The sequence below is a fragment of the Mus musculus genome, chromosome 12, assembly GCF_000001635.26.
Source record: "Mus musculus strain C57BL/6J chromosome 12, GRCm38.p6 C57BL/6J".
NCBI lineage: Eukaryota > Metazoa > Chordata > Mammalia > Rodentia > Muridae > Mus > Mus musculus.
The window spans coordinates 101,766,628-101,791,473 of record NC_000078.6 but is presented as its reverse complement, the minus strand read 5'-3'; the positions used below and the strand labels follow the sequence as shown (position 1 = coordinate 101,791,473).

Below are 24,846 nucleotides of genomic sequence, written 5' to 3'. Positions count from 1 at the left end.
ACAGTGGACATCATCTGTCTCTAGGTAGCAAAAAGGTCACGACTCAAAAGGATCACGCCTAATACTTCGCTATGAAGAATAATGTTTACTGAGTTGTCTTTCTCTTGTTTAAAAGGTTCACGACGAGGGCCAAGATGGTGGCTCAGGGGGTACAGTACTTACCCCACAATTAAGACTGGAGTTTGGATCCCCATCACCCCTCTAAATGCAGGCATGATAGCCTACCTATACTCAGGTGGCAGAGACTTTCACAGGCAGAGACAAGAGAGAGCAGGTTTCCTCATTAGACTATCTGAATCAGCAATCCCTGGGTTTAAGTGAGACAATGCCTCAATATATAAGGTAGAGAGTGTTTGAGGAAGACACCTGACATCAAACTCTGGCCTTTACATGTACACATATACATGCACACCATGTACACATATACATATATGAGTAACACATACACAAGCAAAAATCATTATGTATCTTGGTGATAGAGTACTTGCCTAGTAAATGGAAGACTGGGTTCTATCTCCAGCACTGAAAGAGAGAGAGAGAGAGAGAGAGAGAGAGAGAGAGAGAGAGAGAGAGAGAGAGTTGAATCATCTTGTGGGAATTATTTAAAAGAACCCACCAAAGAGAGAGAGAGAGTGTATGTTGAATCATGTTTGTTGTGGGAATTATTTAAAAAGGACCCACCAACTCTTCATCCCCACTTCTTTCATCCTGCTAACTCCCTGGTGGGGCTGGGCTGTGCTCCTGCACTCCTGCTGCTGCTGGCAACTCTCTCTAGCTAACCCCCGCAGCATCTGGCTTACTTGTCCCAGGAGTCACTGGTTCCCTCTCTGCTATAATCCCGTTCCAGTAACTAAATGGAACCGCCAACCTCATGGTTGCATATCACAATACCCAGTAACCAGGTAAAATCAAGACTCTTAACGCTTGTAGTTAACCAATCAGATTTATGTATCAATAAAATCACAATGTACAAGATTCCAATGCAGTAATTTCAGAGCCAGTTGATAATGATAAACGCTTTATCCCAATTAGTCTAACCACGTGATAAGATCAAGGCAGCCTCCATTCTCCTTTCCCCTCTCCTGAGAGGCTCCTAGTTCTCTTTCACTCTTCTCCCCGCCTCCCCTTCCCCCTGTCCAATCACAGGCCTCTTGCTGCCCTAATGTGTTTGGACAGGTAAAATCCTGCAACAGAATCAAATGCTTTTAATGCACGTATTGAAATAATTATATACTTTGAAAATGTGCTTATACGATTACGTCCATTGGTAGGCTTGTGTGTCTGTATATGTGTGTTGTGTGTTTGTGTTCTGTTTGTATGTGTGTGCGTGTTAATGTTCTTATTCCCATAGGTTGAAGCCTGTTGTCTCCATGGTCACTCCTTACCTTATTTCTTGAGACAGTCTTTCTCTGAATCTGGAGCTTGCCAGTTTATCTAGTGTAGTAAGGTCTTGGGATCTGCCTATCTCTACCACCCAGCGCTGGGTTACAGCCATAAACTGCCATGCCCGGCTCCCTTAACATGGTCCCTCCTGTTTATGCACCAAGTACTTTTCTGAGTGAAGTATCTCTCCAGTCCCTGGTAGGTTTTCTTGTTACACACTTTGCATATTCATTTCTAAGATAACCACCTTGGTCATGACATAGCATAATTTGTTTAAAATATCTGTCTGATTTGTTTGTCTAGCACTTTGTTTAAGATTTTGGACAGCAATATCTACAAATTAAAGTGGCCTTTCACATTCCTGTTTTGAATTATGCTGGCTGATTCTGGTATCATATCATCTTGATAGAGTGAGATGTTTTTTCTTCCTTATTCTCTGGAAAGCTAAACTGGTCTATTCATGGACTGGTTCATGGAAACTTCATTAGCATTTGCCTGTAAGATCACCGAGGTCTGGTATTTTTGTATGTGTGTGAATGGGAAGGTTTTCAGCTGCCAATGTAAATTCTTTACAATTATGGGGTAATTTGACTATTTGGACTTTCTAGTCTCTCTCTCTCCTTTTTTTTTTTTTCCAGCGATGGTCTTGCTATGTAATGTAGGCTTGGCTCAAACTCACTATGTAGTCGGAGCTGTTCATAAACTGGCAACACTCCTTGCCTCCACCTTCTGAGTGCTGGGTTTCTAGACAGGAATCACTACATCTGGCTCTTAATTCCTCCCTCAGGAGTTTTGCAAAGTTGTGTTTTTCTAAAGATGACTTCATTTATGTTTTTAGATTCATTTGAATGAACTTTTCCCTACATCCTCTGAACGATCTTTTGATTCCATGCTGCAGCCACAGTTCATTTTCTATTTTCATTTCTAATATTTTTTTGTACTCAAAAGTATTTATTTTTTTTATTATTCTAAATTATATGTATGGGCACATGAGTAACAGAGTCTGCTGAAGCCAGTGTCATCAGGTGACCTGGAACTGGTGGTACATACAGGTGATTGTGAGCAACCTGATGGTGCTGGGAACTAAATTTGGATCCTCTACAAGAGCATCACTGAGCCACCTTTCTAGCCCTTTAACCTGTTTTTGTTTGTTTGTTTTTTGTTTTTGTTTTTTTTTAGTGACAAATATGTTTCCAAGTCATAGAACAGTTTAACCATTTTAAAGAACCAATCTCTGCCTTTGGTAAACTCATTTCTTTTCAATTTTTCCCTTCTTTTTATTCTTTTCTGCTGTTATTTTTCAAAAATATTATTTTAAATTGTGTATGTGTATGTCTGTGAACAGGTAGGTATGTACACATCCAGTATGTGTGTGCGTGTCTGTGTATAGATAGGTGTGTGCGTGCCCCCAGAAGAGAGTAATGGGTCCCCTGGGACTGGAGTCCCAGGCATTTGTAAGCTGTCTGCTGGTGCTGGGAACTGAATTCAGGTTCTCTGCAGAGGTAGTAAATGTTCACAACTACTGAGCCATCTGTCCCATCCTCTGTTGTGATCTTTACTGTCTTCTTTTTAAGTGTTGGGTTTCTTTTTTCCCTTTTATAATTCCTCAGGATTGGGACATAATTTATTAATTTTTAAATGTGAAAAATTTTCTTTATCAGCACTTGAGACAACCTCCCCACCCCACACATCATATGTTCTACAAGTTTGAATATATAGTTACATGTTATTTAACAATGGGAATGTGTCCTGAGAAATGTGTTGTCAGGCAATTTTGTCTTCATGTGGACATTTTGGAGTGGACATACACAGACCAAGATGGGATAAAGTCTTAGTTACTTTTCTATTGCTATGAGAATATACCATGGCGAAGGCAACATATAGAAGAAGGAGCTTGTTTGAGGCTTACACTTTCAGTGGGCTAGAGTCTATGACCATCACAGTGGGGAGCAGCATGGCAGCAGGCAGGCAAGCAGGCACAGCATCAGAGTAGTAGACTGCTTAAATATTGAGACACAAGCATGAGGCAGAGAGAGCTAAATGGGAATTGTGTGGGCTTTTAAAACCTCACAGCCCACCCCCAGTGGCACATGTCCTTCAAAAAGACCAAACTTTCTTTCTTTCTTTCTTTCCTTCCTTCTTTCTTTCTTTCTTTCTTTCTTTCTTTCTTTCTTTCTTTCTTTCTTTCTTTCTTTCTTTCTTTCTTCCTTCCTTCCTTCCTTCCTTCCTTCCTTCCTTCCTTCCTTTCTTTCTTTTTTCTTTTTTCTTTTTTTCGAGACAGGGTTTCTCTGTGTAGCCCTGGCTGTCCTGGAACTCACTTTGTAGACCAGGCTGGCCTCGAACTCAGAAATCCGCCTGCCTCTGCCTCCTGAGTGCTAGGATTAAAGGTGTGCACCACCACCGCCTAGCAAGACCAAACTTTCTAATCCTTCCCAAATAGTTTCACCAATTGGGGACCAAAGAATTCAGATATATGAGCCTATGGGGAGGAGCGGCTGCTCTCATCCAAGCCAACACTGATGGCCTCCTCCACATCTGGACGACTTGGCTCAGCCTTATTCCCAAGCTACAGACCAATATAGCATGTTACAGTACTGAATGCTGCAGGCAACTGTAACACATGGGTATTTACTTATACCCTGTAGGTGAGAGGGGGTATGAGAGGCCATAACTATTTGTGTATCTAAAACTAGAAAGGTACTATAAAAACTCAGGGGACAGGGTGGGCAGAACCTGAAGAACTCTGGTTCTCACTGGCTCCTGCAGAATCTGGAGTGGCGTGCTGTTAAGTTGGCGCCATCACTGTGGAGTCGGAGTACACGCTAGCCATAGTCTAAGGCATTGGTTCTCAACCTGTGGGTTAAGACCCCTGGCAGACCCCTTTCTCCAGAGATATTTACATTATGGTTCACAACAGTAGCAAAATTACAGTTATGAAGCAACAACAAAAATATTCTTATGGTTGAGGTGTCACCACAACATGAGAAACTGTATTAAAGGGTTATAGTAGTAGGAAAGTTGAGAACTACTGTTCTCAGGAAAAGCTGTATTTAGTTTTAAATCAAAGATTAAAGAGTTTTTAAAAATTTAAGGTGTCTTTTACTTAATTTTTAAAAGTTTCATTTCAATCTTTTGGGCACAGAATAATATGTGTAGTCTATTGTCAACTGAAATGTCATTTTGTCTTAGGGCACACAGCTTTTTCATACTATTAAGATCAAAGAATATTCCAGTTTTCTTTGTGATTATATCTTAGTCTGTGATGAATATAGTGGTGAAAATTTCAAATTATAGTTACTAGGATTTATATTTTTCATATTGATTTCCATTTAATTGCATTCTCATCAGGAAACATGGTTTGCCCGACACAGGTTCTGGGGAGTTCATTTGGAATATGTTTATTATTTTCATGTTTGTAGTGTCCAGCCAGGTTCCAAGAACATAGAATTTGCTTAGTGAATGTTTGTAGAGAGAGTGAATGATGATGTCTATGAACCATCTGTCACAGGAGTTGTCTCTTCCTGAAGTCAGACTATCCACTTCTGTCAGTTAGATTGAGTTTTAGAGTAGCCTACACATTCAGAAACTCAATGACCTGAAGAACAGTCTTCTGCCCTGCTCACTTCCTCAGACTTTGGTACCAGAAGCAGACATGGGAGGTTTGCTGCTTGTAAAACTGTTGACTTGAGACTCCACCACAGTCTTAAACATCAAAGATTTAGATAATGACCCACATATTTATTTTATGATCTGTAGAGAGACAATTTTTCTATAATGGCAATAATTCTGTAAATTCATTTAAGATGGCATGTCCCCCAGTAAATCTCCCTCACTTTGTGTGTGTGTGGTATGTATGTATGTGTGTATGTATGTATGTATGTAGGTATGTATGTGTTTACATGGATGAGTTCATGCAGAAGCCAAAGGCCGGCATCGATTGCTCCATTAACTGCTCTCCACTTTATTTTTTTGAGACAGGGTCTCTCACTGAATCTGGAGTTGACTGGACAGCTGGCCAGTAAGCCCAAGGATACTTCTGTCTCTGCCTGTCTAGTGTTGGGGTTACAGACACATCACCATTCACATGAATACTGGCGATCTAAACACAGGCTCTCATGCTTACACAGCAGGCACTTCACTAACTGAGATATCTCCCCAGATCCTCAAGGGAATCTCTTACCTTGTTGAATCCCCCAAACTCAGGCATGATGCTTTTATTTATTTTATGAGTATGAGTATACTGTAGCTGTCTTCAGACACACCAGAAGAAGACATCGGACTCGATTTCAGATGGTTGTGAGCCATCACGTGGTTGCTGGGAATTGAACTCAGGACTTCTGGAAGAGCAGTCAGTGCTCGAAACCTCTGAACCATCTCTCCAGCCCTGATGCTTTTGTTTAAAGAAAAAAAAATGAAGGGATTGACATCAACCTAGTTAGCAGTTGGCTAGTTGAAAAATTAACTAACCATCTCTGCCACTTTTATCATTTATAACAAGGTGGTAATGTCTTCGACTTGCCTAAAAGGATGTATGGGAATAAAAACCAGACTTAGTTCTGCTCATGAAGAGCAGTAGACAAAGATTGGAAATGCCCAATGTGTTCAGCACCAATCAGTACAGTTGGCTAAATGAAGGAATGCGGCGGACCAGCCTCAGTCAGGGTTCTCCTCAATCTTCGGGAGAACTCGGGGTTCTGGACAGGTGGGCAATGGAGTTGGCGATGAAAAGGGGGTGACAAACAGACAAGACACAAGGGAGTGTGGTATCTGAATGTAGTTTGTCTCAAAGCGAGCACCAATCTTATAAGTGACTTTTACACAAAACAGAGGAATGTGTACAAAAAGCTAACAGGAACCAACTGGGATAAAATTCAATGTTAACAACTGGGATCAAAAGCAGCCCTACCCATGGTCAACTTAATCTTAGAAGTCAGGGGCAAGGGCTTCATGCCCTTGACATAGTTCCTATTCTAGTCTATTGTATAGTCCACCTTCCCCCTAGGCCATTGTAAATTCCTGTGTATGGGTGTAACTCAGCTATCTATAGTTCTAAGTATCTACTCTGGTTCCTCCTTAGACCACAACCTTCCTTCTTCCTAGATAATGGTAAATTCCTGCATATGGGGAGTAACTTGGCTATTTTTCTAAGTGATTGTGTGTGTGTGGGGGGGACTTTCTACTAATAAGTAGTCTGCCATACCTGACTGTAATGAAGACTCTAAGTATACATACTTTGCTAAGCTTGCCCTGAGATTTCTAACTCTAGATAGTAGATAGTAATGCCTGATTTCTTTCACTATCTCTCTTACAATACTAGAGGCAATTCTGAATGTCACTGAAAAGGCAACATTCTTACCGAATTCAAAGCCCATTAAGGACTGCCCAGGACTGGTGAGGAATCTAACTTAGCTGTCAAAATCAATCCTTAGAGGCACTTATAATAAAGCAATAGTAAGGGAAAGCACACAGACTTGTACTCTGACTAACACAAGGACAAAATTGGAGCATATGTGCTGTGGGATGCCACAGTTCCAGGAGACAAAGTCTCTGTGAACTTTTCACCTCGGGACAGCGTCTAGGTTTCTGGGGCCTGTCACAGGTGTCACTACTGGAGTGGATGTAGCAAAGGAAGTAACATGAAGCTCTAGCTGAGCAGCACAGTTCCCTCTATGAGTCAATAAGTACTTTGGCATGGTAATGTGGGAAAAAATAATCATCAATTCTGTCTTTTTGGCAGAAAAGACATTTTGATGAGATGTCTGTCAAATAGGTCCAGAGAGGAGTCCATAGGGAGATACCAGGACATTTTGATGTCAGAGCAAATCCTAGGAAACATGGCAATGTTTATAACATATATAAATATATAATTATATACAATACATCAATATATAATTAATATATCAATTATGTTATATTAATATATATGTTAGTTATATATTCATATACATGTTATAGATAGCACACATACGCTATAAAACTGTGCTATAGAAACACTGAATGCATGTTCATATAATATATAAAAACATGGCAATGGTTTGGTTTTTTTTTAGATTTATTTATTTATTTATTATATATGTAAGTACACTGTAGCTGTCTTCAGACACTCCAGAAGAGGGAGTCAGATCTCGTTACAGATGGTTGTGAGCCACCATGTGGTTGCTGGGATTTGAACTCCGGACCTTCGGAAGAGCAGTCGGATGCTCTTACCCACTGAGCCATCTCACCAGCCCGGCAATGTTTATAACATATATATTTATTATATATTTATAATGTATATACATATATATGTTGTAAAGGCTGTGTTATACAAACATAGCCATGTTTCTTTTTTTTTAGTTGGATATTTTCTTTATTTACATTTCAAATGTTATCCCCTTTCCCTGTCCCCCCCCTCCCAGAGCCCCCCTATCCCATCCTCCCTCCCCCTGCTTCTATAAGAGTGTTCCTCTACTCACCCACCCACTCCCACTTCCCTCCTCTCAATTCCCCTGCACTGGGACATCTATCAAGCTTTCATAGGACCAAAGACCTTTCCTCCTATTGATGCCTGACAAGGCCATCATTTGCTATATACGCAGCTGGAGCCATGTGTACTCCTTGGTTGAAGTCTTAGTCCCTGGGAGCTCTGGGGGGTCTGGTTGATTGATATTGTTGTTTTTCCTATGGGGTTGCAAACCCCTTCAACTCCTTCAGTCCTTTCTCTAACTCTTCTATTGGGTATCTGGTGCTCAGTCCAATGGTTGGCTGTGAGCATCTGCCCCTGTATTTGTAAACATAGCCATGTTTCTATATTGCAACAAACTAGCCATCTCTCTATAACAGTAATTAATTATAATGGGCATGCCTGCCTAATGAAAGAGCAGAATAGCACACTATGCTTCAAGTTCTTTCTTAAGTGGCATCAGGAGAGTCTCCCCCATCAGGCTACCCCTTGCATTAACTTTTTCCTACCTGACTACAATGCCCTGTGTATACCTGCTTTGTATGCTGAGGCAAGCCAGACTTCTTGGCATCCCTTCCTCTTGTGTCCTCCAGGGGGCCTCCTCTGCCTGCCTCTGCTCAGGTAGACACCTGAGCTCTCAGAGGATCCGGTCTGTCAGCTTCTCTGGAGACTTTTTTTTTTTTTTTTAAGAGGGGGTGGTGTTGTGTAGGAAGGCATCCCTGAAGGTCACTGTGGAGCCAGTTTGGGATTTGAGCTTGGCTCTCACACCTTTCTTCCTCTCTTTTCATTTAGAAGACAGATCCTCCTGTTTCTCCTCCTCCGCTAGTAAAACAGTGAAACACTCTTGTCTTAATACCAGTCCCTGACTGGGAAGACCAGTTCCTGACTGGCATTGTGATAAGGACTTGGCTTGCAATTGATCCTACCCAGTTGCTATCGTCATTAATTCTCTCTATACATGAAACAAACAACCAAACAAACAAATCAGGGTTTTAGGGACTGACAAAAAGAACCCCTCAGAATTTGTTTTACATTATGTGTCTAAAAAGTGAGGTCAGGAGGATGTGAACCAGGTCTGGCCCCAGCTCCCCTGTGGCTACCTCCCTGTTGCCCTTTGGACCCAGGATTTACCCTCCATTATAATTCAGAACTCTTTGTAGTTATTTTCCTTCTATTGTCTCTCTGCTTTCCTGTTTTTCATCTCCATCTTCTTTCTCCCTGCTTCTTGGGTCCCATGCAGTAACACTAAGTTGCAGAGGACATGTGGGCTGTTTGCACACAGAGCTGAGATCCTTAGGGCACAGCATGGCTGCTGTGGTCTTCCTTCTGGGTTTAGATGTCGGGCACAGGTCACTTGTTTATCTCTCTGATTAGGAACAGTTTGTAAAAGTTGGAGTAAAGCCAAGTGAAGAAATAGTCTTTGATTCTCAGCCATTAACTTCTGCATTGTGGAAAACATACATGACATAAAATGTGCTGCCTCGGCTATCTTCAGGGGCTACTGCTCAGCCATGTTGAGTGTATTTACACTGACATGAAGCAGACCTCAGATCTTAGAACTCCATCTTTCAACTTGAAAACTCTGCACCTATGGAGTAACCATCTCTTCTCCTAGAAACCATCATTCTACTCTCTGGCTCTGTTTGACTCCCGTGGACATGTCACAGGAGAGGGGTCAGGTAGTAAATATCTGTCCTTTGCAACTGGCCTGCTTTGCTTAACAGAATGTCATCAAGACTCCCCCAAGTTGTCACATGTAACTGCAGAGAGTAGCTCTAGTCAGTCTTCCCAGCATCCCTGAGGCAAGGAACCTGAGTTTGTTTATGTCCCACGAGGGTTTATTGTCCTGATGATGGGTAAGTGTGGGATACAGAGCTCAAATCCTTGCTCCACGGATCATTCACTCTGCTGGCTGGGGCATGTGCCTTGACTCACTGTTATAACGAACTAGCAGTGCAAACCTCAGAGAGAAGTCGGGAAGATATGGTGAGATACTGTTAGTGAAGAAGTCATTGTGCGTTTTGTATGTGTGTTTTTGTGTTTGTGCTGTGCACATGTATAAAGGTTGGAGGATAACCTTGGATGTCATTTTCTGCATCGTGTTCCTTTCCTTTGAGACAGGTTCTCTCATTGGCTTGGAGATGATCAATTAGGCTAGATTGGCTGACCAGCAAGCACCAGGGATCCTTCAACATATCTCACTAGCCTGTGCTACCTTGTCCGTTTTTACGTAGGTTTTGAGGATTGAACTCAAGTCCTTGTGTTTGTGAAGCAAGCACACTACCAATTGAACCATGCCCTGGTTCCATCTACGTACTTAGGAGCTCTGTTGGTCTTCTGTACTTGGTGCAAGCTCTTGGAGAGCGGGGGATGTGGTTCCTATCAGTGATAAGGAAGCTGAGATGCAGGAGAATGCATCAGCAATGTGTGCAGGTTTGTCCTGGTGACCAGGTGAAGGACTGAGAGTCTGATCAAGGGCCCTCTCACCTCAGGGGTGGGAAGGGCACACCTGAAGCTTTTCGTACTAAGGGAGCTCTGAGGGTAGCCCAGGAGGGAACGTTTGTTGCTGCTGCTGGACTGATTAATTCCTTGGGGGTGGATTTGCACACCTGCATACTCTCACACGAGTATCAGGGCTCATGAGGGTTTTGCTCTGGATGGAAAAATAGATTGGGCTTCTACTTGAATCCTAAGGGGTGCTGCTGATATGTGCTTTCGGGGCAGGGAGGGCCATTATTTTCTTTCCTCAACACTTCTCAGAATAAACTTTCTCTGGGATGTTGAATCTTCTGAGGAAGACAGAGGAAGCTATATCTATCAGGCATGGTTGGGAAAGTCTGTGCCCTGCCTGGTTAATATGTTGATGTGCCGATCCCCAGTGTGATGGATCATCATCTTGGGAGGTGATAATGTTTGGATGAGGTCATGAGGGTGGTACCCTCCTCTGAGACTTAAAAAGGGTCAAAGAGCTTTGAGGTCTTTATCCTATCCCTCACTCCCCACTGAAAAGTGGTGGTGTCATTAATTAAGATAGAGCCCTGGTGTGTGTGTGTGTGTGTGTGTGTGTGTGTGTGTGTGTAGTTCACAGACTGCAACACTGAGGAAAAGCAGACAGGAGTATCCTAGGCATGGTAGTGCCTGACGTTAAGCCCAGGTCTTTGGAGGCAGAAAGCAGATGGATCTTTGGGAGTTCTAAGGCAGCCAGGCCTGCAGAGTGAGACCCTGTCTCAAAATGAAATGTAAAAAGAATGAGGTGGAGGAATTGGCTCAGAGAAGACAAGAAAACAGTGCATTTGGGGAGCCAGGAAAATTTCAGGATATAAGATCCATGCATTTATGAGCAAATCTTACAGATTTGGTGGAGAAATAATACCATGTCTTGTAGGAAAATCTTGACCTTTCTCCTGCTTGGGATCTCTGCACTTTGGCCATGACCTTGGGGGGGGGCTGTTTCTAAGAACTTAGTTAAGATTTGGGGACTGAGTTTACACTCATGGAAAACCCAACACTGCTAGGGGACCAATAGGAGGGAAGGACTTTCAAGATATGTGCTGCTGTAGGTGCCCGGTAGCACAGGATTGAATTGTAGAGGTGAGTGTGTACTGTGTGTGGGTCAGGCTATATTAGGAGTTTTATTTATTTATTTTAAAAGATTTATTTTATTTTAAATTACGTCTATATGTGTGTGTCTGTGTGGGCATGTACATGTGTGAGCATGCACGTGCTCCTGCCTATGATAGCCAGAAGATGACATCAGATGACATCAGATCCCACAGAGCTGGAGTTGCAGGTCATTGAGGGTTGCCAGATGTGAGTATGGAACCTATGCTTCCATACCCTGAAGGAGCAGTCAGTGTGCACTCTTAGCCTCTCACCCAGCACCCCCTAGGGGTTTTAATAATACCCTGAATTCTCAGTGCATCCATGGGGGAGGGGTATCGTCAGGAGCTCCTTGGATATAAGGATCCTCAGATACTCATGTCTCTTACTACAAACTTGCCTAGTTTTTGTGCATAATCTGCTTATCCACCAAAATACTCAACCATCTCTAGGCTGCTTGTGACAACACCCGATACAACATGAATGCTATGCAAGTAGTGGCTATATTGTGTTGTTTGGGTGGGAACCCATGATGAGACAAAAACCTGCTTGATGTGTGTCACCCTACCACTTGGGAAGAGACAGAGGTAGAAGGGTTGAGCCTTTGAAGCCAGCCATGGCAACATAGTAAGATGCTGTTAAAGTGGTGTGTGTGGGGGGAATAAAGTTGGTAGACTTCCAGTTTCCACATGTCCTAAATCTGCAGCTGGGTGAGTTTGTGGCTGCAGAACCCATGGATACCAAGGACTGAGTGTACTATTGTATCTACCAGGCTTTATCTTAAAGAATTGAGTTTTAGATATCTAATCCTGTTCCCCACCCCCAACAGTTTATCTCGAACACTCCCCGAAAGCCTAAGCATATTATGTGGGCACAGAACTCAGCAGCGGTCAGAGGAGTGTAGCACCTTCTTACTCGAAGTGTAGTCCCTGAGCCACATGTGTTGGTGTCACCAGGGAGCTGTCAAGTGAACAGCATCTCAGAATTCTGTTTTAACAAGATCCTCACTGATTCACATATACATGAAAGTTGAAAAGCATTACTGTCCCATATATTCCTCTGCCCCAGACTCATTTAAATCACTTCAAAACAGCACAGCGTGCCAAGTTTCAACCCCAGACAATCTCATGTAGTCAGTGATTCGTGTGGACAGAGAAAATGCTGCCTGGTACACACCCAAACCTCTTCTCTGTTGATGGACAAATGGCAAGAATTTACTAAGTGGAAATCTAATTTGAGTGCTATGCTGTTTGCTTTAAAGTCACGATAATGGCCTAAGTCTTAAGCCCCTAAATACCATGTGCAGGTTGCCAACCAGCAGGCTGATCCTCTTAGTTTGAGAACATCTTGTCTCATGATGCTTGAGAAAACCCCTGTATCGTCTCTTCTTCACAGCAGTGGCCACCCGTACTCTGGCACAAGTGGAATGAACTTGGCCAATTCACTCCCCATTTTGAAAGCAAGCTCAGCCAGTTGCTGTTTATCATGCATTCTGTGGATGAAAATAATTACCCCCCCCAACCAATATGATCCTCATTACTGACATACTTAGTCTCTGTGGAAGATGAGAGCTAAGGCCATCTGAGAACACTCCTCCAACCTCTCACTTTATGGATAGATGAATAACATCCAGGGAGAGTCTGGGTCTCAGATTCCAGCTGGTTTCATCCAAGATGGAAGGATTCTTTTGTTGTTGTTCGGGAAATGGACCACACATTTGTTGCCTAATTAGTGGCACAGTGCTTAATATCAAGAACTGAGAAAAGGGCTGTAAACATAGAGGGATTTTTGACTCCTAATGATCATGCAAGACCATCAGGCACATGGAGTGCAGATGTGCGAGGAATTTAGCAAGCGAGTTCTCAAACGCTGAGGTCTTTAATTAAGCAGGTGTTTGGGAAGTAGGTCCTGTGTGGCTTCCAGGCTTGGCTGGATTGGGCTGCCTGAAAAAATGGCAGTGGCCCAGCCCAGCAGCCGGGCTGGAATAGCCTTCCTGCCGAGGTGCAGGAATGTGGCAGTATTATTCTCCCAGTTCTTATCAAACCCCATTAGCTTGGGCAAGGAAGGAACCAAAAATGGGCTGGAAAAACATGTTGTTTCACCGGCTAAAAATCTACTACCACAGAAATTATTTCTGCCGTGTCCAAAAGGGAAGATTGGAGCCCTTGGGAAGGTGTGGATGTGAAGTACTCTTAGAGGGCTGTTGCCCAGCAAGAATGTTTCCCTTTGGCTGATGGCTTTTCTCACACTAGAACAGGCACGTTCAGCAGAGGCTCCCTAAATCAGCTCCACTTGTTCACAGGATTGGAGTTTGGGCACAGAAAGGGAAAATTCAGACTGAGCAGGGTTGAGGAGTGGCTATGGAATTCTGTAAGCCACGTCTCTTCATGTTTCTGCTGTCTGTCATCCTAGAAGGACTCAGAGTACAGAGGTGGAAAGTGAGATGATGCTGAAGGATGGTGTCTGCCATTTTTCTCCTCTTGCCATAGTCTCCAACTGTGTAGTGTGTGTGTGTGTAGTGTGTGTGTTGTGTGTGTGTTGTGTGTGTGTAGTGTGTGTGTGTGTTGTGTGTGTGTTGTGTGTATGTGTGTGTGTGTGTTGTGTGTGTGTAGTGTGTGTTGTATGTGTGTAGTGTGTGTGTATAGTGTGTATAGTGTGTTGTGTGTGTGTGTGTAGTGTGTGTGTATAGTGTGTTGTGTGTGTGTGTAGTGTGTGTGTATAGTGTATTGTGTGTGTAGTGTGTGTGTTGTGTGTGTTGTGTGTGTGTAGTGTGTGTGTGTGTGTGTAGTGTGTGTGTGTGTGTGTAGTGTGTGTATGTAGTATTTGTGTGTGTGTGTAGTGTGTGTGGGGGATATGAGGGAGAGAGGCCCTGGCCATGTCCACACAGCCCAGTGAGCTTCAGTGATAAGGTCTTGGGTGTCTCTGTTAAATTCTTGACCATGGCCCACAGGAGGCAGAAGCCAGACTTCCCCATCTTCCATGGTTGGTAGGGACAACTTGACACTGGCAAATACATGGGGATGTCCAAGCACTGGTTCTGTGGTAGGCACTGGTGTTGGGGTGAGTATCCTTGGGAGGCAGCAGGTTCCACACACCAGCAGGTTCCAGGGGAGGGTGCTGGGGTACATTCTATGCTTCCCAGTTATCACCTGGGCCCACATTCATCAATGCCAGTTCCTCAAGTTCTTATTCTTTTTCATGACAGCCATTTCTGAAGAGTTCTCAGTCCATTGGTGGTTTTCTTTTCCCTCTTAAACTTTGGTGCTGTGAGTATGGCTTAGAAAATGCTCTCCCTGTGGCATGGGAGAGCTGTGTGTGTGTGTGTGTGTGTGTGTGTGTGTGTGTGTGTATCCTCTTACTTCTATATTTTAAGGTGCATATGTGGAGGTCAGAGAATTTCTTATGTGAGTCCATGTTCCCCTTGTACCACTTGAGTCCTGGAATCAACTCAAATGCCAGCCACCAGGCTCAGCGCCAGCGCTTTTATCTACTGAGCTGCCACACCAGTCCTGTCACTTACGCTTTTAAATTTTAACTCAGTGTTTTGTCTTTTTCCGCCCACAATTGTTTTGCCATGTCGGCCTACTTGGCCAGATACTCAGTGGGTAGCCTAAGCTGGTCTTAAATTTTTGGTAATCCTCTGGCCTTAGCCTCCTAGGAACTGGGATTACAGACATGAGCCTCCACATTCAGCTTATATAACTTTAGAACATTTTTTATTTTTGTTTACACATATGTGTCTATGTAAGTACATCTCACACGGGTGTGGATGTCCGCAGAGATCAGAAGAGGGGCCAGATTCCTTAGAGCTAGAATTGCAGGTGGTTGTGAGCCTCTTCATGTAGATTCTGGGACCCAAACTTGGATCCTCTGGAAAGAGAGCAAGTACTCTGAGCCACCTAGCCAGCTCCCCAGCTCACGTTTTCAAAGAACATCTTCCTTCAGTTAGAATTATCAATATGAAAATAGTGTAAATACGTCACTGTTAACTTTCAGAGTGACTGTCACAAGGTAGAGCACTTCTATGTGAGTATACACATATAGCACCAGCAGGCATATATTTGCATGCTATTCACACTGCAATGTACCTATGATGGAACATTGTCTATTGTAGTCATATATGGAAATTATTAGCTAATTAACTGAGAATCAACAAACACTAAGGCTGCCCTTGAAACCATTTCATATGTGACAAAAAAGGTGTGTGGTGCTTTCTGAGATGGGACATCAACTGAGCTCAAGTCAGCAGCAGGATACCCACAATGTCTTCAGAACAGAGAGATTGGAGTGCCAGTCAGACTTGGCTTCCACTGGACACTTTTGCTCCAGGGTCTAGGGCCTGTGGCAGCTTGTGGAAGGCAGCCCCGTCTCATGCTGACTCTAGAGTCAGAGGGGAGGAACATTTTGTTGTCCCCAGGGTGGTTGGATGTTGTGCAGTGATGAGAGAAGCCGGTCCCTCCATTTGGTGCCTCTGTGAGGCCTTGCCCAGATGTAGAGGGCCAACCTGCCTTCACACAGCTGTTGCCTACCTGCCCATGACAGCTCATTGTCTGACTGAAATGATGACACTTGGTGAGTAACATGAAATGCTGGATGAGTTACTTCATGTTGAGCACTGTCCTGGGTCCAGGGATCCACTCTGCCCGTGGCTTTCCTAAAAAGGTATCAAAGCACAGTAGTGACTGGTCTGATGGCTCTTCCGAGTTGTCTGTCGCCGAGAAGACCATGCTGGGGACACGTGAAGGACACAGTGCCTCACGGAACAACAAAGCCGTGAGGTTTGGTGAGGCGAGGATTTCTTTCGGGGCGGGAGCACACCAGGCTTTTCCGGGTTCCAGAAAATGTCATGAGCACTTTCCTTAAAGGCTAAAAGGCTAGTCACCTGGACAGCAGAGGGACATTTTCCCACCTGGGGAGAGACCAGCCACAATTACCGTGGTAGACTCCTCCAGGTACCCAGGCAGTGGACTCAGGCTGCAGGTCCTGAGAGGAAGCAGGGAGCTGGTCGATGTGTTAGGAGGGCTGGATGTTTGGACAGACAGACAGACAGACAGACACATACACACATACACTCACATACACTCAAACATACACACACATACACACACACAAATACACTCACATACATTCACACATATATACACACACATACATTCACACACATATACATACACACATACACTCTCACACACACTCACACACACACACACATACACACACTCACACATACATAAATATACTCACACTCACTCACACACACATTCACACAGATGCACTCACACATTCACACATACTCTCACACACACTCTCACACACACTCACATATACACTCACACACACATACACACACTCACACACACATTCACACAATGCACTCACACATACACTCACATACATATGCATACATACACACACATATACTCACTCACACACACATTCTCAAGGACACACACACACACACACACACACACACAAAACCACAGCATAAAGAATGAATACATGAATGAATAAGTGATTGTACTCTCTCAGCATTCTTTTCTCCGAGGAGACCATTCCTAACTATCACACAGGAAAGGAAACAGACATGATTGCACACAAGGATAATGACACCTGCTCAGGTTGCCATAACTTGTGCTTTTCCACTGATGCAGAAAATGACACCCTGCCAAAGAATGTCCTTGGAGCCATTCTATGTATTTTTCCTTCTGTTATTTAAGTCAGATGTATTTAATGTAAGCAGTTCAGCTCTGAGCTGGAATCTGCACAGCCTCGTTCACCCCCTTGTGGAAACGCAGACTGAACGTTTTCAGTTTGGGCTCCTCCAGCAGGTGTGTAAGCTGACAGTGCTTTGCAGGGTGATGGCCACTTTAAAATTCCACATTCCAAAATCCTGTCAGTTAGTTGGCTGAGGAAGCCTGGCTGGGATTTAACAGTCCTCATGTTCCAGGGATCTATGGATCCACTGGGTTCTCAAAACAGATATTATGTAGACAAGTCCATTTAAAATATATAGTAAAAGTTAATTGAATTAAGTGAAAATTAAATCTAAAAATTTAAATTCATTAATTAAATGTGTGTGTTTAAGTTCATGCAGGCATGTATGTGTGTGTTTACATGTGTATGCATGTGTCTGTATATGTGCATATGCACTTGTGTGTGTGTGTGTGTGTGTGTGTGTGTGTGTGTGTGTGTGTGTATGTATGTATGTATAGGTAGTCATGCTATGGCATGGAGCTCAGAGTACAAACTGTGTGAGTCAGTTCTCTCTGTCCATCATATCAATTCCAGGAATTGAATTCAGGTTGTTAGGGATGGCAGGTGCCTTTCTTTCTTTTATTAACTGACCCATCTTGTTGGCCCTACATTTTCAATTATATATCTATATATAAAATAACAGAGTACAGTCTTTAGTATGGTAAAAAGCAGTAGAGTTTTGAAAAAAGACAAACTTGAAAGGTTTTGTTTCCAGGCTTGAATGCTGTATGTGTGTGTGTGTGCAATAAACCCATGTTGAAGTCCTATGTGTCCTCCTGAGACGAGTGTGCTGTGCTTGGTTTCTGCAGGACTTTTCTGTAGGCATGTTGTTTATGTTACATGTCACACAAAGGCAGAGGCTTGGGTACTTGTCACCATGGCTTTCCAATAGCTCCTCCTCACCTCCTCCTGGTCACATTCACTCACCATTCTCCTCAGGTCAGAGACAAGAACAGAGACTCCCAAAGTTGTTCCCAGGGTATAACCTCCATCCATCACTCTCTGCTGGGAAAATGTAAATATGTCCTGGCTGATGGTGGCGTTATTTATTGTCATAAGCTTGGAAGTAGGTTGGGACAGGAGTGGCCACTGGCCAAGCATTACTTCCTGGTTCCCCAGGGAGGCTGGGCTGTATGGGCTGAGCTGAGGTAGAAGGGGGAGGCAAAGAGCAGGGGCAGGAGTTTGTCAGGGTGGAATGAAGGTGCTTCTGCCTCGAACCAAGACTCTTGGGGAGATTCATGTCCAGAGCAGTGACGACTGGCTCCCCATGGAAACCAGTCACCTTGTTACTTTGGAGTCTATCAGGGATTCATCAGTTTTCTTAGTGTTGGCTTGTTGTGGATAGTGGGTTGTCACTTAACCTGAGGATACTGCTGCTTACCTGGTTGAATAGTACGTTCAGCTATGCTGGCTTCCTGAGCACACAGCACGATAAAACGAGTGCTAATTGATGTAAAAGCTCGTCTCAAGGAGCTCACACTTTAGGGTCCTGGAGCCTCCTAGCTCCACTCCACACATGCAAACATGTTATCTGTGGTTGAATTCAGGACCTCAGGCACATCAGGCAGGTATACTGTGTCCTCAGCCCACAGATACCTTTTGAGTGGATGGGGAGAGAGTCTGCAATTTGTAGCATCAACAGGCAGATATGCAAAGTGGGTTGTAGAGAAGTCAGTAATAGCTCGCTTCCCTTGGGTAGCCCCGCCTGCATCTGCTTGGTCCCAGCTGTGTCCTCTGTTATCTCCACACATAGGAGACTTGAGTCAGGCAAGAGGAGGAGGCATGGGCTGAGCTTGTACCTCTGTGTTTACCGTTTCCTCAGCTCCATTTGCCCAGCTGCAAAGTGGGCTCACGGAGTCCTGTGAGGATAAATGTGGGGTTCAGCAAACCACACAGTGAATGGCAGCTTTCTTTTTTTTATTTATTTTTATTTTTTTATTAGGTATTTTCCTCATTTACATTTTCAATGCTATCCCAAAGGTCCCCCATACCCACCCCCCAATACCCTACCCACCCACTCCCCCTTTTTGGCCCTGGCGTTCCCTTGTACTGGGGCATATAAAGTTTGCAAGTCCAATGGGCCTCTCTTTGCAGTGATGGCCCACTAGGCCATTTTTTGATACATATGCAGCTAAAGACAAGAGCTCCCGGGTACTGGTTAGTTCATATTGTTGTTCCACCTATAGGGTTGCAGTTCCCTTTAGCTTCTTGGGTAATTTCTCTAGCTCCTCCATTGGGGACCGTGTGACCCATCCAATAGCTGACTGTGATCATCCACTTCTGTGTTTGCTAGGCCCCGGCATAGTCTCACAAGAGAGAGCTATATCTGGGTCCTTTCAGCAAAATCTTGCTAGTGTATGCAATGGTGTCAGCATTTGGAAGCTGATTATGGGATGGATCCCTGCATATGTCAATCATTAGATGGTCCATCCTTTCGTCACAGCTCCAAATTTTGTCTCTGTAACTCCTTCCATGGGTGTTTTGTTCCCATTTGAATGGCAGCTTTCAATGGTACTTTTCTGACTTGCTGCTGGTCCATTTTGGCAGAGGTGGAGAGAAGCTGTCAATGAGCAAATCCAGCTGCCATCTTGAAAGAGGAAGGGTAGGCAGGAGAGACCCAGATTGAAAGAAGGAGTCGTCGGTGTACTGCATGTCCAGAGAAGGTTGACAAAGGTCAAGAAGGATAAAGGCTGAGGAATAGTGCAAACGGCTGTGTTTCCTCCCCTATGTGTAGTTCTTTGAGCAAAAGCCACTCTAGAGGCCAGTGTGTCTCAGAAGTGCCTATCAGGAAAATACTCTGCTCTTGGTGTGACCCAGTGATTTTATCAGCAGCCTCCCAGCTGAGACTCAGGCACAGCTTGCACTTCTGGTGGCTCCAGGGTTCTTAGACATGGGAGGCATTCTCTGGAATCATTTTTGTGTTACAGATGTGGACGAGTGTGCAACAGACTCACACCAGTGCAACCCTACCCAGATCTGTATCAACACTGAAGGAGGTTACACCTGCTCCTGCACCGATGGGTACTGGCTTCTGGAAGGGCAGTGCCTAGGTAAGAAAGAGCTCCTCAAGGCTCTGAGAGAAATTCTGGGGAGTTGATGGTTGTCATGGATACAGTACAATGTGGGAACTGTAAGGAGGTCCAGGTACGTTTTTCTTTGGGCACGTATAGAGAGCTATGAGATGACCTTACACGTGTGACCATCCATTAAAATAAGTTTTCATCATCACTAGCATTCCATATGTTTTTTTGAAATTACATTTTAAGGGATTTGGCAAAAAGTTGCTGAAATCTTCAGGAAGCTTATAGCTAAGCCAGGAAGTGGTACAAGTGAGGGTTATTCTACCCTGGTTACACATAGTCCTAAGCCAAGGGAATCCTTTTGCTTAGTTACAGGAATGTTTCACAGCTCAAAGTTAGATGAAGAATGCCAGTGTCATCCTTTCTAGCTCTGACACCTGCCACTCCACTCTGCCCACCCACAGCTGTGTTCTCTCCAAAGGTGTCACTCATCACTAGTTGACAGTTTTATCCCTTGCAGTTGTCATTGGCTAGGGATATTTTTTTTTTCTTATCCTCTGAATTTTCATTTAGCCAAGTTGGCTTAAAGTTAGAATCAAACAACAGTATAGAATATATACATAAGTGGAAACAAACAAACAAACAAACAAACAACCAAAACCAAAACCAAAACCAAAACCAGAAACCGTTCTTCCAGGTCTCTGGATTGAGGCTGAATTTACTTTGTGGACTATCTGAAGAGTCCTTGAGGCACGATAAGCTGCCTGATCTTGGCCTGCTTCTCCTTTCCAGGCAGGCACAGAAGAGCACATGGGCCTCCGGGAATACGATAGTTCCTGTGCATTTAAACCAACCTCTGCTCTAATGGAAAATGTGATGCTATGGCTTGTATGTAAGCCGGCCAGTGAGAGGGAGTTATTTGTGCAGGAACTTCTTCTTATGTAGAATTCCAGAGCTGGAAAGGATGTTCCATATTATGTCATCTAACTTTTATAGAGTTGGAGACAAACTCAAAGAGGAGGAACATTTTGGATAAACTTAAAACAAGTCGGGTCTAATATTGATGTCTCTGGCTTTCCCAGTCAGATTTTTTTTTTCTTACCACAAAGGGCACTAAGATATGGGACAGGGTACATGGGCTCATTATAGACTCATAGAGGGCAGATCTCTCCATCTGAAAGATGCCAAAAGATGTTGCTCTTCTGCTTGTCAATTTGTTCTCTTCCACAGAGCACTGTGGAGAGCTGCTCATTGGTACATACTTTGCCTACATGGTATGGTCCATTAGCATTCACATCTGACCTACAGCCCTTTCTTAATTTTTTGTGGATCCTATGCCTTCTCTTGGCGGAACTCTTCTTTCTCTTTAACATGTGGGTTCCATAGCTACCCACTATCCCTTCTGCACACAGTTGGAGATTTACCTTTTTTTTTTTTTTGAAAAATGAAGGCTAGGGTTTCCTTCCTAAATACCCCTGAAGAGAGGGTACCTTCTCTGCCTCTGATGCCTCTCCAGGCACTGGTGATGTTCCCAATTGTGTCTTGGGAGGAGGTCAGAATTAGCAACTGTACAAGTCAAAATGTTTTCCAAGTAGAAGCTGCCCGCCTCAGAGGAATGTAGTTGGGCCATGTTAGAAGCAAATTGGACAGAAGATAAAGCAGAATCCCAAGGTAGGGCACAGAATGTGGTGAAGGCTAAAGAAATAGGCAGTGGGTTGGGTTGGGCTGGTGGTGGGGGAACTCTTTCTAGATGTAGGCCGTAGAACCTGAGCACAGAGAGCAAGGCCTGAAGAGTGCTATCTATATGTTACTAAGAGTTGAGGTTCCAGGGAGGGGACGTTAGGATTCTACAGCACAGTAGGGATGATGTAAAGTCCAGTGACTGCTTCAGTCAGATCATCTGGTCCCTGAGCCCACATAAGTAAAGGACACTGTCCTCCCAGAGATCGGAGAATGGGGCTTTCACTGGAGGCACCTTGCCTCAAAGGAGTGAGTTGTCTAGCCCATTCCTCCTCCCCCTTTTTTTAGCCCAGGATGTTATAAAGTGCTTTTCCAATGACATCAGGCTCCTTATAGGCTGGTGCATGTTACAGGGAGGTCACATGTCACAGCTCTGCTGGAAGCACACACTCCCCATTGTATTGCCACTTTCCATGGCTCAGATGTTTCTATCATGTCCACTCCAGAGCTGAGGTGAGCACAAACATCCTCCCATCACCACATTCATAGATCTTACTGTAGGACTGATTGCCCAGCTCATGCTGATGGCCCAGTATCCTGTTCCTGCCATCTGGACATAGCCATTGTTAATAGAGCTGGCAGACAGTTCATCAGAGCGCTCCTGCTGATTCTTTACATGCTAAGCTAACTTGTTCACGCCCAGGGTACTGGAAGGACTGTAGAGAATCATAGTATTGAACCTTATTATTGCATAAGTCTTAGTTAAGCCTGAATTGGGTAGGTTCTGAGAAGCCATCTTGTGCTTCTCCCTATCAAATATCCCTATCAAAGCAGAAAAAATTTGCCACAAATTTCAGGATAGGTTCAGTTGTTCATGCGACAGAGATTGTTTGGGGAAGTAGAAGGTTACAAGGAAGCTGAGCACTGTGGTCCAGTGGGTTCATCATTCCTGAAATTTACTAGGTTCTGTTGTTTAAGCATCCATCTTCTTTCTGGCCCCATCCTAGAAGAGGAAGACAATGATACTAGGTTGATGGCGGCCTCAAGGAAGAGTCCTGTCTTACCTTGCCTGAATTTGTTTCTAGATATTGATGAATGTCGCTATGGTTACTGCCAGCAGCTCTGTGCAAATGTTCCAGGATCCTATTCCTGTACATGCAACCCTGGTTTCACCCTCAACGACGATGGAAGGTCTTGCCAAGGTATGCCATGTGCACAATAACTTGGACACAGAATGAAACACTAGATACAGTGTCCCAGCAAATGTGGGCTGTTTCCAGATCTCTGGTCTGTATCAGGAGTACCTATTGCTCAGCACAGGCAAGGGAGGGTTACCTTTCATGACCCCCTCAGAAGGCTCCACAAAGCAGATTAAAGCAAAGGTACTTGTTGATTTTCGCACAATCACTTCCAACATGGGTCAGTAAGAAAAGCAATGTTTGTCTGTCATGGTTCCTATTGGAAAGCTGCTGCTCTGGAAGTCAATGAAGGCCTTAAGACCCCAAAACTAATATAAGTCATGACCTGCTCTGAGTTCTACCTCTAGCTCCGGCCTCCAGTCCCGAGCACTGGTCTGGTCTGGATGGAGACTCAGGATGAGGCCTTTATTGCAGTCTGCCACCGGGTTTCACAGGCCCATTTCCTTGTCACACTATTTGAGTGAGTTCTGGCGTGCAGGCCTTTGGCCAGCTACTTAGAGGATATTATGTCTCCATTAGTTTAATCATATCTAAATCACTGGGTAAACAGGAAGGCTTCAGCCTTCCAGGGTTTGATCCTGAATTCTTTATGAGGCTCCTCTAAAGCTGGTCCTGCTAATTGTTCCAAGAAGCCCCTGCCTGGGCTCCTTTTGCAAGGAGTGGTCATTTTTTTTTCCTTTTTTGTCTGAGAGCAGAGCTGGGCAGGAGTTTGAGGAAATAAATAAAACAGGGCCCTTCCTTCCCACTGGAGTAGGGAGCAGGCGTCTGGCTCCCTCGCTGTTGTGATAAGCTGCTTAGGGCTGACGACAAGTTCTTGGGGCCAAGGCTGAGGTTAGAGGTGCCAGCCCAGGTTTTCCCTCAGAGGCTGGCACGGTATACTCGGGCAGCATGGCCACACCTGGGCACTTGGCCACCAGGATATTGCATCAGAAGGGCCCACAGGTCACACAGGCTGTTACAGATCCTGTCAAGCTTTTGCAATCATTCCACCTCACATCTCCTCAAAGGGCTTATGTCCTGCAAACCTCACTGGCCCCATCAATAGTCTTATAGACAGGAGTGTTTGTGGTCATGATCCACAGATAAAGAAACCAACTCTCACAAAGGTGAAGCCACTTGGTCAGAGTCAGGTGGCTTGATTGTGGCAGAGTTGAGAGGAAGGCCAAGGGCTCAGTGAATCAGTTGGGGAACCTTGCCCTCAGGATTCAGGCTGCTGGCCAGTAACCCCCGTGAATCCTCTGCTCTCCACCCCTCTAGCTCTGGCCATAGCTCATGCAACCATGCCTGGCATTTTACACAGTGCTGGAGATCTGAACTCAGTTCCTCATGCTAACACAACAAGCGCTTTTCAGACCGAGCTGTTGCCTCAGGTCCAGGCCCTTGGGATTCAGAAGTAACCACTGGAAAATCTGGCAGAGAGAGGCCGTGAGGGTGCAAGGGGTTTAACCCTTTCTGTTCTATCAAAAGTAGTTTTGAGCGATAGAAGCAGCATTGAGCTCATTTTTCACCAATTGGCAAATGTCTGGCCAGAAACTGAGGACACCAGCCCCAAAGTGCAGCAACATTGGCCTATCTAAACTGGTATGTGGCTTAGTGCACTAGGGACATACTCCTGCCCAGTCCCGCCCCTGTCTGGATGGAGAAATGCCCAGTCTCTCATGAGTGCTGGGTGCGTGGGCACCAGAGCAGCCCGGTATCTCACCAGACCCTTCCTACATGGCTGTTCATTTGTTTGTTTTTCCTCTTAGGGCTCCAGAGTTGGCAGGAA

At 44.4% G+C, this 24,846-nt stretch overlaps 1 protein-coding gene across 4 annotated transcripts in view; it reads left to right on the top strand.

Moving 5' to 3' along the window:
- The window catches only part of Fbln5 (fibulin 5), a 72,555-nt gene that overhangs the window by 27,646 nt on the left and 20,063 nt on the right, over nt 1–24,846 (top strand). For all 4 annotated transcript variants that reach the window (NM_011812.4, NM_001361987.1, XM_006515866.2 and 1 more), the window contains exons 5-6: nt 20,107–20,229; nt 22,965–23,081. In NM_011812.4, the coding sequence (NP_035942.1) occupies nt 20,107–20,229; nt 22,965–23,081 (240 nt within the window). The remainder of the gene's footprint in view (nt 1–20,106; nt 20,230–22,964; nt 23,082–24,846) is intronic.